General features: G+C 36.7%; 2 protein-coding genes across 2 annotated transcripts; one reads left to right on the forward strand and one right to left on the reverse strand.

The window, feature by feature from the left end:
- The first annotated feature begins 5563 nt into the window (after positions 1-5563).
- On the forward strand, positions 5564-6290 carry LOC109210289. The gene is made up of 3 exons (XM_019373692.1): positions 5564-5731; positions 5819-5995; positions 6228-6290. Exons 1-3 carry the CDS (start codon positions 5564-5566, stop codon positions 6288-6290), a joined length of 408 nt encoding a protein of 135 aa, XP_019229237.1.
- Positions 6291-14922: 8632 nt separating this feature from the next.
- LOC109210293 (U-box domain-containing protein 1) lies at positions 14923-16789 on the reverse strand. The gene is made up of 2 exons (XM_019373696.1): positions 16346-16789; positions 14923-15745 (listed from the first exon to the last, which is right to left on the reverse strand). Exons 1-2 carry the CDS (start codon positions 16760-16762, stop codon positions 15128-15130), a joined length of 1035 nt encoding a protein of 344 aa, XP_019229241.1. The 5' UTR covers positions 16763-16789; the 3' UTR covers positions 14923-15127.
- Between the last annotated feature and the right edge of the window lie 301 nt (positions 16790-17090).

The following is a 17090-nucleotide window of genomic DNA, read 5'->3' on the forward strand; positions in this document are numbered from 1 at the left end:
TATTTAGTAAACAAAATAAAATAACACTCTCAAAAAGAAAAAAAAAACTTTAATTTACCCAATCAGAAAATGACACATTATTAACAAAAGAAAAGACAAAAAAGGATACATTGGTGTTCTTGAAATCATTGTTCTTGGTGTTCTTCACTATCTTCATGTCTATTCTTGTTCCAACCACGATTTTAATCCAAAATTCAAGAGAAACTTCTCCAAATTTGTTATAACTTCAACTAAAGATTCCCTACCAAGACTCGAAGACAATCCCAATATTAATTTCTCAATTTTTCATCAAATCAAGTAACTCATTTTAAACCTTCAAGCTTTCTTAAAGACCCCATTAATGGCATTTTGACTTCAAATGAAGAATACGGTCATATTTCGATTTCAATCAACTGAGACGGTTGTTGGTTCAAACTTTCGAGCTAAATTAATGGTGGAGGCACAACAATAGTGAAAGTGGGGGCGACAATGATGGAAGTGATGGTGGAGAGAGAAGAAGAAGAAGAAGAAGAAGAAAGAAAGAAAGAAAGAAAGAAAGAAAAATAAAAAATGAAGATAAAATCTGTTTGTTGGGCTCTTCACGCGCCTATTTTGGGTGAAACTCACTCTATGTGCTAATTCAACAAAAAGTATCTAATTGGAAAAGTTTAGTGTAGTATAAGTGCTCCATAGAAACAGCCTTAAGTTTAGGTGTCTAAATGAAAAATGGTGCCAACTTTGAGTGTCTCCATATGTATCCGCCTAGAAATAATATATGAAATTTGTAGATAAATTGTAGATAAGTGTATACTGTATATTTAATTGTACGAATTTTATTTTTAGTATGTTTGAAAGTTGTTGATAAGTTATAAATAAGTTGTATATTATATTGTATAAAATTTATTTTTAGTTTATATGATATTGTAGATGTATCAAATTTGTATTAAAGTTTTACGGAATTTATTTTTTAATTTGTATATTGTTGTACCATACAAATTTACCATCTCTCCCTGTTCCAATTTGTTGTGCTCTAAACATATGTCATGTTCAACTGTAATACATAAATTTCTTTGAATCATTTCTTCATTATAAAGGTTCATAATACATAAATTTCAATGTTGAGTGAAGATGAAATTACAGAAACAAGTATACGCTTCAGTTCTTTTGTTTGCTTCATGGAAGCTTTTTTATTCTGTTTGCTCTTACAAATAAATTTCTTGACCCATCTTTGATTCACAATTTAATTTACTCAAAAACATGCATCAGTTTTTAAGGTTTACATCGTATTTTGAAGATTTAATTGGGAAAAAAAAAAGATAGACAAAAGTTCGTCAAGCTGACTACAACATAGGACCTTGAAGGAAAGAGAAGAGGAGGGAAAAAAAAAAAGGAAAAGGGATCTTTTTAAGGTGGAACGTATATATTTTGTAAACAAAACTTGTGTAGGTCGGTAAATAACAAAACATGAACAATTTTGGTAATAAAGCTTCAAATAGTGTATAGATATGTAAAAATCCCAAAAGGAAATGTGACGTATTGGAATAGAACGTGAAAATAGCACGGGCTAGCCAGTTTTCGGACTAATAATTGAAAAATAGTCAGCTTTTGCAAAGTCATTGAAAAATAGATATTATTTTGCTACAATACGGAAAGTTTTAGCATAATATACTGAAGATTGGTGCACATGTGTATGAACTTCCAGCATTTTATGCTGGAACTTCAACATACAGAAAGTTACAGCATAATATACTGGAATTGGAGCACTTGTGTATGAACTTCCAGTATATTATGCTGGAAGTCTAGTATATTATGCTGAAAGTCTAGTATATTATACTAGAACTCCAGTATATTATGCTGAAATATTTTCGAATTTTGAACAGTGTTTTCATTCAGATTTATCTTTACATGAAAAGTGACTAAATTTTGATTACTTTTGAAATTGTGACTATTTTTCAATTACCACTTATAAATTTGATTGTTTTTGAATTTCGCCCGAGTAGAACAGTCCTTTTGTTCTTTTCAAAAGCAACTAGTGGAAAGCTCATTTGACTTAAATTAGTCAAATAATCAATATTAGCTATAAAAGCATATTATATTAAGATCCACGAGAAACTCCTCTAATTGTGTGACATAAATAAACTAATTAAACACATACATACACATGAAACGCGAAAGACAAAGATATGAAAGTAGGACCAACAAGGATTGTGGTGGCTGGTGGGACGGATAGAGTTTTTTCATTCTTAATTAGAAGTATTGGATTCGAAATCTGGTCATGAAAAAAAATTCTATTAGCAAGTACTTTCTCCTTTAATGAGCCTTACGCTGTACAAATTCGGATTAATCGGAGCTCCAAGAACCAATGTTGAACACCGGTGAGAAACCAAAAAAAAGATATTAAATTGTGATGGACGAAATAGGACGAAAATTCATGTCACGAGCAGCAGTACTTAATTTGAAGGGACAATCAGACCTCTCTATAATAGCATCCTTATATAACAGTCATTCACTACAAAAGCCAAATTTTTTCGGAAATGATCTTTTATGTTATGCTATAATATATGTCCTCTACACTTCAATATAGAGGTCAAAAAATATCGGAATAAATGCGACTGTTATAGAGAGGTTTGACTGTATAAGCATTCATCCTTTTTAAAACCATGCACGGAATTTTGCAAACATGCACTTTCAGTCTAAGATAGATGAGTTCTTTCGACTCTCTAAATTTTGATAATAGAAATTGTTTACCCTAGAATCCGGATAACAATTGAATTTATATGGGGTTTTAAGGATCCGTGAACTAAAAGATACAAAAGGTTTAGGTTGAGGAAAATAAAAGATAAAGACTCAACAATTGCTGTTAAAATAAATAATCGCAGAATATAATATTGCTTAGAACAATTGTGCTTGATAGAGTACAAGAATTGAGAGAGAGGGTATTGTAGTGTAATGGTTTCCGATCCCCTCTTTATGGGGTCTTCTCCCCTTTTATACATTCTGATTAAGGGTAAAAATAAGGTAGGTAAATTAATTACATCGTGGATCCCTGTAATTACGCCTTAATGGCCTGAAGTGGTTGAGAAAATCACGTTTGGGCGAGATATCCGGCGACGCTTGGTTATCCGTTACGAGTCCGGCTTCCGACCTTGTGTGTTTCTCCATCCGGTGGTGACTCATATCGAGCTCTGCAACGGTCTCGAAATGACTCGACCTCGGTTGTAGACGTGGCCGTCGTTCTACCTTGCATCCAGGTCGGGTTCGATGGCCCCGACTTGCCCCGGACCGGACCCAACCCGGTCGGGCTCAAGCAAAAAAGGGTATCACCCAATACAGAAATAATCAAGACTCGGTAGACAATAAATATCTAGTAATTTAAATTAAATAAAGTTTCCGCAAGCAAACTTTAAACACCAATAATAGAATTAATCAGACGATAAATATGTTGGGATATACTATTAACCATGCGGTTTAGACATAGTATTATATTTTGTTCTTTATGAAACAATTGTTTATTTAATTTATTTAATTCAATAAAGCACTATTTTAAATAGATCATTTGTAACATGTGTGTCCTTTTGATTATGTAGTAGACAATTTAGTGTATGGAGTCTTAGCTCATACAGAAGATTAAATTGTTGGTTCTCATAATTAATAAACTATGTTCACAATCGAAGATATTACCGGACAAAATATCTTGATGATTGTAGCACAAGATTATTGTATAATTTGTCTTGATTATGGGAGTAAGTCTACTCCAACTTCTTGTGCTAGTATACTCAGTGTATATTGAACGGACCAAGTAGAGAAAAGGTGTTTTTGTACTGAATACATATAAAATACTTTCTCTAATTCATTAAATGAGCTTATACTCCTAATCTTGATATAATTATTATGATCAATGTAATTTGTTTATTGTTTTGATTTATCAAAAGGTACGACTCTATTTAGAGTTAGTATATGCCTAATAAATTGGACAATAACAAATAACATTTGTGAATAATAATTAGTTGATAGAATCCATGACTTGGTTTTTGGGTTTGATAATACCCTTTATATAAGCTTATAAGTTTTCATGTGAAAACCCGGCCGGTGGATTTTGTATCCGTCACATGAGATAGTTTAAGCGGAATTATAAAGGATTTAATTAGTTAATTGAATTAACTTTCAGTGATTTAATTTAATTAACTGGTATTTGAAATCTTAACATGAGGAGTTAAAATAAGTGTTAATGAATATTCGAAATTCATATTGAGGAGTTCAATTGCAGTTTTTTAGTGGAATAAATTGTAATTAATTATAGTAAGAATTAATTCATGCTACTGTAGAATTAATACTATAATTAGTAGCCTCTTATTATTTCTGTGGTCCCTGCTATACCTAGTAATAACCTTGACAAACTTGGGTAAAAAGTAGCTTGGGAGAAAAGTTACCTTTTTGAGTTGGAGTAGGATTCTAATTATAGAATTTCTAATTATAGAATCATGATCCACACTATTTTAAGCCTATTTAGGGCTTAATTTTCGGGTATTTTTCAATACAAGAGGAAGACAGGTTTCTCCTATTAACTAACCCTAGAGTTGTATTGTTCTTGCCCACCCAAAAGCAAAAGTGTTCAAGGTTTTACTAGGAATATAGCAGAACACTACAGCCCTGGATTCTTGCTGCTTGGAAAATTTGTGCAACTATTTCAAGAGGTTAGTGTTCCTGATCTCGTTATTATTGCGTTGTCTAGTTTACATGTAATTGATGCCTGATTGTATGCTTGCTTCCGCTGCGCATGTTCTAACAATTGGTATCAGACGTCGTCTTACATAACTAGATAATGTAATACAGCATGCATAGAGTAATATTAAAATGTGTTATTCATTGATACATGTTTCAGATAATTATTCTATGTTAAAAACGTGAATGATTTGTATAATATTTTGTAATCTTGGATTAAAATACAGAACTTTTGGATTAATCCTGTCAAAACACGTTTTTTATGAAATCTCGTATTGTATGGCCGCGGTCTGGGCGTAACCGCGGTAGGACCGCTGCAGAACACTACCTCTGATTCTGAAGGTCGCTCTAGCCGTGGTCCTGGCGTAACCGCTGTAGGACCGCGGCAGTACATGCAACCTTCAGACCCTAAATTGCAGAATACGCGATTTTAGGCCCTAAACCCTAAATTAAACGGGTTCTACAGTAATATAATGAATTTATATGTTGACATAGGTCTTCTTCCACATCGGATAAATTCATTATAGATAATTACTGTATTTTTCTTTAGCCTCTAGTTATTTCATTACTTGTATCAACTCTCCAACTGAGTTACATGTTGATTGAATGAAACTAGAGTTTTATAAAAGTGATATTTACCTATCTTAAATTAACAGTTTACTCTCCATCTGAGTTGGTCCTATTTAAATTTATGGGGTTAATATCTGACATCACTCATATATTTTGCATGAATAGTTAAGTTTCCCTAACGAATCTAACTGTTCAATGAGCATGGTTATATGTGTAATGTGCAATTTTGAATTTAATCATTCTTAATACATAACTAATGATCTATTTAATGTGAATATCTCCCAGATTAACCATGTCTTCATTCAACCCACTTACCTCAATTTTGAACCAAAACAAGTTAGAAGGACCTAATTATGTTGACTGGAAAAGGAACCTTGATATTGTCCTAACTGCTGAAGGTTACAAATTTGTAATCACTGAGGAATTCCCAGAAAAACCTGAAAATGCTACGGATGATCAGGTTAAGGCCTATGACAAATGGGTTAAGGCTGATGAGATGGCGTGATGTTACATTCTTGCCTCTATGGCAAATGTTTTGCAACATCAGCATCAGTCCATGGGGTCTGCTTACGATATGCTCGAAAGTCTCAAAGAGATGTTCAGTGAGCAAAATCGCGCAGCTAAGCAGACAACCATGAAAGCCCTTTTGAACACAAAGACGGCAGAAGGATCATCGGTCAGGGACCATGTTCTGAAGATGAAGAGCCTTCTGAATGAACTGGAGGTCAGATGGCTGAAGGATCATCGGTCAGGGACCATGTTCTGAAGATGATGAGTCTTCTGAATGAACTGGAGGTCCTTGGAGACCAAAGGCAAGTGCTATCATTGCAAGCAACCCGGGCATCACAAGAAGCAATGCCCTGCCTATCTGGCAAAGTTGAATAAGCAAGGTAATTCAAATTTAAATGTCGTTAAAACTTGTTTTGCGGCTGTTTCTACCATATTTTGGTGTGTAGATTCGGGAGCCACTAATCACAGCTGCAATTCTTTGCAGGGGTTTCAGGAAACGCGGCGGCTAAGTGAGAATGAAGTTTGCGTTTATCAAGCCAATGGCGAGCCAGCACCAGCTTTAGCTTTAGGAGATATTAGTGTTTCGTTTAGTAGTGATAGAATTTTAGTTTTAAAAGATGTTCTCTATGTACCTTCCATTAGAAGGAATTTGATTTCGGTTTCGAAAATAATGGATGCTGGTTATAATATTTATTTTGCTAATAACTCTGCTGTTATTAAGTTTCATAGACGTTTTATCTACAAAGCTGCTAGAGTACATGACCTTTTCGTTCTTGATATATCTCCCCCTGTGCTACAACAACCAAAAGAACTAAATAACATTAATCTACCACATAAAAGAAAACGTATTTCTGAATTGAGTCAGACTTATTTATGGCACTTACGTCTAGGCCATATAAATCTAAACAGGATTTCAAGATTGGTCTCTGATGGACCTTTGAGCTCACTGAAAGTGGAATCACTACCAACATGCGAATCCTGTTTAGAAGGTAAAATGACCAAGAGACATTTTCCCTCAAAAGGGAATAGAGCCAGTGATAAGCTAGAATTAATTCACTCTGATTTGTGTGGTCCTATGAATATACAAGCAAGAGGTGGTTTTGATGTGACGACCCAACCCGTCGTCTCATGTATTACAGCCCCGTTTCCCCCATTTATTGCTCTTTCATGTTTTATTATCAGCAACGGGTGAGTTAGAGTTGAATTGAATTGGTTTGGATAGGAAATGAGACACTTAGTCTCTTTAAGGAAGGTTTGGTTTGAAAAAGTCAACCGAACGTTGACTTATTAGTTAGAAGGCTCGGATGTGAATTCCGATGATTCGGTTAGCTTCGGGAAATGATTTGTGACTTAGGACTGCGATCGGAATTGATTTTGGAGGTCCGGTGTAGAATTAGGCTTGAATTGGCGAAGTTAGTATTTTGGCGAACTACGGTTGATAGGTGAGATTTTGATCCGAGGGTCGGAATGGAATTCCGAGAGTGGCTGTAGCTTCGTTAGGTGATTTTGGATATGTGTGTAAAATTTCAGGTCATTCGGACATCGTTTGGTTGGGTTTTTGATCGAATGCGTAATTCGGAAGTTTTTAAGAAACTTAGGCTTGAATCCGATGTGATTTGATGGTTTTAGCATTGTTTGAAATGTTTTGAGGATTGGAACAAGTTTGAATAAGGTATTAGGATGTGTTGGTGTTTTTGGTTGAGGTCTCGGGGGCCTCGGGGTGATTCTGGGTGATCAAACGGAAGGATTTTTGGACTTTGAGTGTTGCAGAAAATGCAACAGCAGTTGCAGGCTATTTTAAGCCTTCGCGTTCGCGTGGCAAGTGTCGCGGACGCGTAGAGTAAGGTTGAGGGGGCAGGAAGTTGTTCATCGCGCTCGTGTTAGGGCTACGCGTTCGCGTAGGTTAAGGGCAGTGGTGCATCGCGTTCGCATCACTGGGCACGCGTCCGCGTAGAAGAAAAATAGAGGGCCAGTTGGATGTTCAACGCGTTCGCGTTGACTGGCCGTGTTCGCGTGAGTGTGGAGGCCTAAGCCTTCGCGTTCGCGGGGGACCAGACGCGTTCGCGAAGGGTATTTTTGGTCAGCTGAAATTTTGGTCATCGCGAACGCGAGGGGGTCTCGCATTCGCATAGAGCAATCTGGGCAGTTACAGAAGGGTTTTATATAACATTTCATCCGCGACCCATTTGGTATTTCCTCCATTTTTGAACCACTTCAAGAGCTTTTGGGTAGAAATTGAAGAGAGTTTTGACGGGAATCGATTGGAGGTAAGTCTCGTGACCTAGAAATGCTATTTTATTGAAGAATCTACTTTTAATTCTTGGAAAATTGGGTGAAAAACTGAAGAACTAGGGCTTGAGTTTTTAAATGGGAAAATTGGAATTTGAGGGAGCATTTGGACTCCGATTTTGATGAATTTTATATGTACGGACTCGTGGCGAGACGAGAAATCCATTGATGTGAATTTCGTAATTTTTCGAGAAGCGGGCCCAGGGCTCGGGTTTTGCTAGTTTCGAGATTTCTGCTATTTCTTGGTTGTTTTCGATTGGGTATTGTTCCCTTGGCATATTGTAATGTATTCGCTCTGATTTTGGTTAGATTCGACGCGCGTGGAGGCCGGTTTGAGGGGCAAAGGCGTCGAGAGCTAGAGATTTCGCCGGTTCGAGGTGAGTAATACTTGTAAATGATATCCTGAGGGTTTGAAACCCCGGATTTGCACATCATAGTGCTGTATTGTGGTGACTTGCATGCCAGGTATGAGCGTGGGGTAGAGCACCATTGGGGATTGTGACTTGGTCCGTCCCGGTTTTGGATTTTACTGCGTAATTGACTGAAACCTACTTGATGCTATCGTGATTTGGGTTGATTGCCATGTTTTGGACTTCATGCCGATTATTTGAATCATTTAGGGATTATTATCACTGTTTTCATGACACTTAGCATATTAAATGATTTCAGTCCTGAGTTAAACCCTGTTTTGAAATGTGCTGTCATATTGTTAAAGTTTACAGACTTAAACTGCATTTTTCTGATGTTTTGAGTTAAAAGCTGTTACTTGACATTGCCCGAGTGGCTCATTTGCATGTTCTGGACTGAGGCTGGATCGGGCTGCACGCCGCAGCGATGCTATGATGATATTGCGCTTGGGCTGTAGGAGCCCCTCCAGAGTCTGAACCCCCACAGTGAGCGCGGGTACCCAAATGGATCGGGGTGCGTGCCGCAGCGGTCATATGCATTGCATTGGTTCCTGTTTGTAATACGTGTCATGACATTCAGCACTCTCATTTCATTGGCATTCATGCTACATCTTGCACTGTTTACCCGACGCCCTGGTGTTAATTGTTAGTGGAGTGCTGTGCCCGAGGGGCTGACTTATGTGCGGACTTGCACTATCTGATTACGCATTCATTTGCTTGACTGTTGGAAAAGGATATTTTCAGAAGAGGTTTTTAAACTGAGTCAGATATTTTCTAAAGGATTTTTCACGGTTTTACTGTTTTCTCAAAAGGTTGTACTGTCCTATATAGCATGATGGAGTGCTCTTATGTGATTTCTTGCCTCTCAGTTATTATTTACTCTTATTACCAGTGAGTTGGAAGTACTCACTTTACTCCCTGCACCTCGCGTGCAGTTGCAGGTATTATTCACCCGGTAGCGGGTTAATAGCTGATTGAAGGTAGGGCTATTGTAGCTGAGCAAGGTGACCGCCAGCGTTCGCGACACCGGATGTTGTCTTTTGATTTTCCAGAATTTTTTCTTTATATATTATTATTGGCCCTGCAGTTGTGTTCAGGTTTCTTTAGATGCTCGTGACTTGTGACACCACAGTCGGGTTGTGTTGGGTTGTAAATACTAGTTATTATCGTCGTTAAGCTGTATTTATCTATTTATTTATGTTTAATAAATGTTAAAGAGACGATTTGGGTTAGTTGGCTGGCCTTGTCTTCACGAGAGGCGCCATCACGACCGGGTTTGGAAATTGGGTCGTGACATTTGAGTATTTTGTGACTTTCACAGATGATTACTCAAAATATGGATATATTTATCTGTTGCGCCGTAAGTCTGAATGCTTTGAGAAATTCAAAGAATTTAAGACGAAAACAGAGAAACGACATGATAAATATATCAAAACATTGCGATCTGATCGTGGTGGTGAATATCTTTCTGCGGAATTCATAAAATACTTATCAGATAATGAAATTACATCTCAATTATCTGCCCCAGGAACACCACAACAAAATGGTGTGGCAGAAAGAAGAAATAGGACTCTTATGGGAATGGTTAGATTAATGTTAAGTTATTCCGATTTGCCTCTTTCCTTTTGGGGATATGCTTTGGAAACAGCAAACTACATTCTAAATTTGGTTCCTTCAAAGTCAGTACCTTCAACTCCAATAGAATTGTGGACTGGGCGAAAGCCAAGTTTACGGTACATTCGGGTTTGGGGTTGTCCAGCACATGTGCTGAAAGGGAAAGCGGATAAATTGGAATCAAGGACAGAAGTATGCATTTTCATTGGATATACAAAAGGAACAAAAGGCGGTTTGTTTTATTGTCCCAAAGAAAAGAAGGTAATTGTTACGACAAATGCCACATTTTTTAGAGGAGGACTATCTAACGAACCATACTCCTAGAAGTAAACTAGTTTTACAGGAATTAAATAATGGAATAACTAAAGACTCATCCCTTGAACGTATCCCGGAAGCCAGCATTGACATACCACTGCAGTATCGTAGTGGGAGAAATGTCAATAGGCAGCAGATTGCACAAGAACAACCTTAGATTGTTGAGCAACCTCAGGTTGTTGAACAACCTGAAATTGTTATGCAACCTGAAGAATCCGAGGGCCTCTCTCGCCGCGGTCCTGGCGTAACCGCGGTAGGACCGTGGCAGGATAATGCCTCTGATTCTGCAGGCCCCTCTGACCGCGGTCCTGGCGTAACCGCGGTAGGACCGCGACAGAACAATGCCTCTGATTATCAGAGCCATTTTGGGCGGGATCCTGCACTCCAGGAAGAAGTCAATGATATCTTAGCACCTTTTGGTGTGGAAAATAACATTGAGGCCTCAGTTCAAGGAAGTGGTGATGTGATTCAACAACAAAATCAGCCTCCACCTGTAGTGACTAGTCGTAGTGGGAGAATTATTAGAAAACCTCTCCGGTTTGCGCTCTTGGGAGAATCTTATGATAGAATCCCTGAAGAGCCTAATACAGAACCTATTAATTACGACGAAGCACTACATGATAAAGATGCTGATAAATGGGTTGATGCTATGAAATCTGAAATGGAGTCCATGTACTCAAATCAAGTCTGGGATCTTGTAGAACCACCTACTGAAGTCAAACCCATAGGTTGTAGATGGATCTATAAGAAAAAGAGAGGAATGGATGGAAAAGTGCAAACTTTTAAAGCTAGGCTTGTCGCAAAAGGGTTTACTCAAAAAGAAGGGATCGATTATGAGGAAACCTTTTCGCCAGTAGCCATACTTAAATCCATAAGGATTCTCTTATCCATTGCGGCTCATTACGATTATGAGATCTGGCAAATGGATGTCAAGACCGCTTTTCTAAATGGAAGTCTTGATGAGTGCATCTATATGACACAACCAGTTGGTTTCATAAAAAGTGAAAATGAGCACATGTTGTGTAAATTAAAGAAATCCATTTATGGATTGAAACAAGCTTCTAGGGCATGGAACACTTGTTTTGATGCATCGATTAAGACATTCGATTTTGATCAATGTGAAAATGAGTCTTGTGTCTATAAGAAGTGGAGTGGAGAATAAAGTTACATTTTTGGTCTTGTACGTAGATGATATTTTAGGAAACAATGTGAGCATGTCGAATTCAGTAAAGGAATGGCTGTCCTCACGTTTCGATATGAAAGACTTGGGACAGGCAGCACATATCCTTGGGATCAAGCTTATGCGAGATCGCAAGCAAAGGATAATAGGCTTGTCCCAAGCACTTTATATAGATACTATTCTCACCAGGTTTAGCATGCAAGATTCCAAGAAAGGGTTTCTCCCCTTTAGACATGGAATCTCTCTGTCAAGAGATCAGTCCCCAAAAACGACTGATGAGATAGAAAAGATGAAGGCGGTCCCTTATGCTTCTGCTGTAGGGAGTCTTATATATGCAATATTATGTACTAGACCTGATATTTGCTTTGCCGTTGGCATGGTTAGCAGATTTCAGTCTAACCCTGGTCGAGAACACTGGACTGCTGTTAAACATATAATCAAGTACCTGAAAAGGACTAGGGATTATATGTTGGTGTATCACTCAGGTGATCTTGCACCCATTGGCTATACTGATTCAGATTTCCAGTCAGATAGAGACTCTAGAAAATCTACCTCAGGATATGTTTTTACTTTGGGAGGTGGAGCCATAAGTTGGAGGAGCATCAAGCAATCGTGTGTTGCTGATTCCACCATGGAAGCCGAATATGTGGCTGCATCTGAAGCAGCCAAAGAGGCTGTTTGGCTCAGGAACTTTCTGAAAGAGCTTAATGTGGTTCCTTCGGTTCAAGCACCAATTGTACTTTATTGTGACAATAGTGGTGCAGTTGCAAACTCGAAGGAACCAAGAAGCCATAAAAGAAGTAAGCATATTGAGCGTAAATATCACTTAATTCGGGACATAACACAAAGAGGTGATGCAAGAGTGTTGAAGATTGCGTCGGAGGATAATTTGGCAGACCCGTTTACAAAGAGCTTGACACAGAAGATTTTTGACAAGCATGTAGAAGGAATGGGTGTTAAAATATTAGACGCATGGTTATGAGTCTAAGTGGGAGATTGTTGGGATATACTATTAACCATGCGGTTTAGACATAGTATTATATTTTGTTCTTTATGAAACAATTGTTTATTTAATTTATTCAATTCAATAAAGCACTATTTTAAATAGATCATTTGTAACATGTGTGTCCTTTTGATTATGTAGTAGACAATTTAGTGTATGGAGTCTTAGCTCATACACAGAAGATTAAATTGTTGGTTCTCATAATTAATAAAATATGTTCACAATCGAAGATATTATCGGACAAAATATTTTGATGATTGTAGCACAAGATTATTGTATAATTTGTCTTGATTATGGGAGTAAGTCTACTCCAACTTCTTGTGCTAGTATACTCAGTGTATATTGAACGGACCAATTATAGAATCCTGATCCACACGATTTTAAGCCTATTTAGGGCTTAATTTTCGGGTATTTTTCAATACAAGAGGAAGACAGGTTTCTCCTATTAACTAACCCTAGAGTTGTATTGTTCTTGCCCACCCAAAAGCAAAAGTGTTCAAGGTTTTACTAGGCATATAGCAGAAGACTACAGCCCTAGATTCTTGCTGCTTAGAAAATTTGTGTAACTATTTCAAGAGGTTAGTGTTCCTGATCTCGTTATTATTGCGTTGTCTAGTTTACATGTAATTGATGCCTGATTGTACTTGCTTCCGCTACGCATGTTCTAACAAAATATATCTAATAAAATAATTGAGGCGTTTGCAAATTGATTTGGACACTATCCTTATTTAAAAAAAAAATTGCTCTCTACGAGTAATATTGAGGGGCTCATCGAAAAAGGAAAACAAAAACAAAAGCGTATTGCTCCTTCAAAATGACTTTGAGAAAACAAAAGTTTAATCTCCATAACTATAACAATTAAAAATTAATTAAGTTCAACGATTACTTTGAGGGTAAAATATAAAGGTATGATGCTCTTGTCGCTCTTCGATAATAACAACACAAAATAACTAAGAGCAAGTGCACAAACCATCCCGCTTTTAAAAGATTTGTTCATTTTTAATCAAAGATTTCGAGTTTAAGTTTTAACAATAAAAAAAATTGAAAAAAAATCCTCTCTACTGAGCCTGGAAAGGGCAGCTATATGCACAAAGCATCTCGCTTTCATGCCGGGTTTGGGAAAGAGCCGTACCTCAAAGGTGTGACGTAGACAGCCTACCCTAATGCAAGCATTAGTGACTGTTTTAACAACTTGAATCCATGACTTATAGGTCACGCGATCGAATCCAAATTTATCGTTGCAGGCTTATGTAACATAAATCTAGATTAATCCAAATTAACTACCAAATACAAAATTATTTCAGTGTATGAAAAAATATAAAGTTCTGATACTCTTTTGCTCTTTCTGCAATGTCCCACTTTTTCAGTAGTGATGAATGATGACCTAACTTCATTTCTGCCTCACCAAACTCTGAGAAATAAAATTACAGACTATACAGTACTGCATGCAGTTTATATCAACCCCACCACCACGTGAAGCTGTCCCAAAAATTCTAACACTTTTTTCAACATAATCTATTGTAAGTTTCAGATAATGATTTAATTCTGCGGAAAATAATCCAAGAATCTTTATATCTTATATTATTGCATGGAAAAGTAGATACACCCTCTTATTTAATTCTTTCGGGGGAATAACATTATAGATTTGATTCTACTTTAATATAGTGTATAGAAAATCCGTCCATGTTTTGTTAAAAAAAAAAAAAAAAAGAGTCAGTTCGGTACACAAAGTATTCTGCGTTCACATAGGGTCCTAGTTTTGTATTCTGCGTTCACACAGGGTCCTAGGAAGGGCCGTACCTGAAGGGGGTGTAATACTGACAGCCTACTCTGATACAAGCATTAGTAGCTAATTTTACGGTTCGAATCTGTAGCTTATAGATCATATGGAGACAACTTGACCGTTGCTCTAAGACTCCTATAGGCCATCTATTGTACAATTGATATTTTTTTTTTAAGGTTTAGAACTATACTCCTTTGATATTTATTTCAATTCTATTTTCTACCTATTGTTACCAAATAAATTTTTTAAAGAAAGTTAAAATTGACAAAATTAAAAAAGCACTAAGCAGACACGTATTAAAATTTAAATTTATGAGTTCCTTAAATATTTTAGCATCGAACTTATTACATTATGAATTTAGAATATAATACTGAATAAAATTTAGTAAATTTTCACCTATATGTCAATATTTCATGTCAAAAATATTGAAATCGTTTTAATCTCCTCCATGGAAATATAAAACAAATAGAAAATAGAGACAGTGAGAGTAAAATCATCCATGTAACGGGTTTTTACTTGCATAACATAATATATTGTTATAAATCAAGGTTTGTACTATTATATTTCAAGGTCAAAACTTATTATTCGAGAAATTACATTTCTAAGAAGTAAAGATTTCAATTTTTCAGTATTTACATTAAACTCTAAAACTAATATATAACAAATTATTAAGAGAAAAATCTGAAATTAAATTGCTATTTTCACACACAGCATAGCTACTAGTTAAACATTACTCGTTGAAAACAAACAAGGTTTCAAACGGGTCGGGGCTCCATTTCCTCCTCTTCCCCAGTCGGGTCGGGTCGTCCATAATTTTGCAGGATTTTTAGAAGCTGGGCCCCTTTTCTCCTCCCTCTAGCACTACAATCACCTTGCAAAGCCAACATCACCGCACGGGCCACCTCCTCCGGCGGAGCATTCACCGGCGCACCATCACACGCGCCGCCGTATATCACCGCCAACACACCAATAGCATATTCCTTCCCTCGACTCCCTTCCAATCTCCCCATAACTTCCACCATCATCGGCACCGCCAGCGCGTGCATCCTCACTTCCTCCGCCCCTTCAGCCACCGTGCACAGCAGTTCCAAGGCCGCTAACGACCGCTCCGCCGCCGCAACTTCCAAATCCGACAAAACTTCCACCACTACCCCTACAGCTCCTGCCTCGACCGCCACGTGTCGGTTATTCTCCGACAAACAAAGTGCTAACAAAACTTTGCTTGCTGATTTTGATATTTTGCTGTCCTTTAAACACCCCACTACCCCTTTCATCACTGTCTCCGGGCATGTCACCGAATTTCCGCCGCCGTCAACGGGCGCCGCCACTGGGTTTGGAACAAGTGAATGCTCCAGCATGTGCATTGCCTTAACCTTATTGTAGATGTAAATGAGAAATGGACAATAACAAATTAAAGGAGCGCTAAAGAAATTTAAAAATTATTTTGGTATTGTTTTAAAAAAGAAATCAACATACCTTTTTATAGGCGTACATTCAAACAAAATTCAAAACTATTACCAGCACAATTTGAACACATATACATTGTATTATTATTTCGACTAACAAACTTAAAAAATAGAACAATTTGAGCATAATCTTATACTTTTGTAGAAAATAATAATAATAATAATATAATAAAAAATCTGTATATATATATAGAGAGAGAGAGATTTAGGATTTAAATTTGAATAGTTTAACTTTCGAGCATTTTATTAGAGAGAACATTATACATTTAAAAATTATAGATTTAAAGTTCAATATTTTTGAAAATTTATTCATTTTTTTACCTATATAAAATTGGTGAAAATACTAGTACAGTTGAACTAGTTGACTATATGCTCCTCACTTATTTATAGGCTTATAAAACTAAAATTTCGAAAAAAATCCAAATATTAGCACAATTTAAATACCTTTATATTTTCATTTTGACTAACAAATTGTGAAAAATTTGAAGTATTATTCGAACAAATTACCTTGTCCAAGTGGGAACAAGTAGTCAACTGTAATTCCGCCACGTGGAATAGCTCCTCCAAATTAGTGCACAAAACCGGAGGTCTACTTTTCGTTATCTGCATGTCTTCTCTTGGTGGACGTTCTTGTGTGTAATTAGTGTGTGAAAATGGTGAACTTTGTAATGGAAATCTCCATTGAGTGAAACTCTGTGAAGTACTATTAGAAGATGATGAAGATTCCGATGAACTCGCCGGAGGTGGCGGTAATGGTAACGGTAACGGAGTTGGGTCCGGTGGGTCGTCGGAAAGTGAAATGGGGAGGGTGGGTGGTGTGGTGGTAGTAGGGCTGAGAACGGATTGAATACAACGGCGGAAGAAACCACAAGAAAAGAGTGGATTTGGTGAAGTTTTGAGCTTAGTAGGGTTATGGGTTTTCATGTTGAAGAAAATTAAGAGAGAGTGAATTTGGTGGTCGTCCAATATATATATATATATATATATATATATATATATATATATATATATCAAATGTTCATTATCTTTTGAATAAAAAAGATATATTGGAGCTATCATTGTTATTCACAAAGAAAATATGAGACAGAGGAAGTATAATTGAGTAAATTATTAGTAAAACTTTTATATTAAAATTGAATACTACTTAATATATCCTAATTTGTATGTCATATTTTTATTTTTAGTCTATTAAATTTTTTTATCATACTTTTTGTTTAAGAATATTTAATAATAATTTTTGTAGTTAAATTAA

The sequence above is a fragment of the Nicotiana attenuata genome, unplaced genomic scaffold (assembly GCF_001879085.1).
Source record: "Nicotiana attenuata strain UT unplaced genomic scaffold, NIATTr2, whole genome shotgun sequence".
Lineage (NCBI taxonomy): Eukaryota > Viridiplantae > Streptophyta > Magnoliopsida > Solanales > Solanaceae > Nicotiana > Nicotiana attenuata.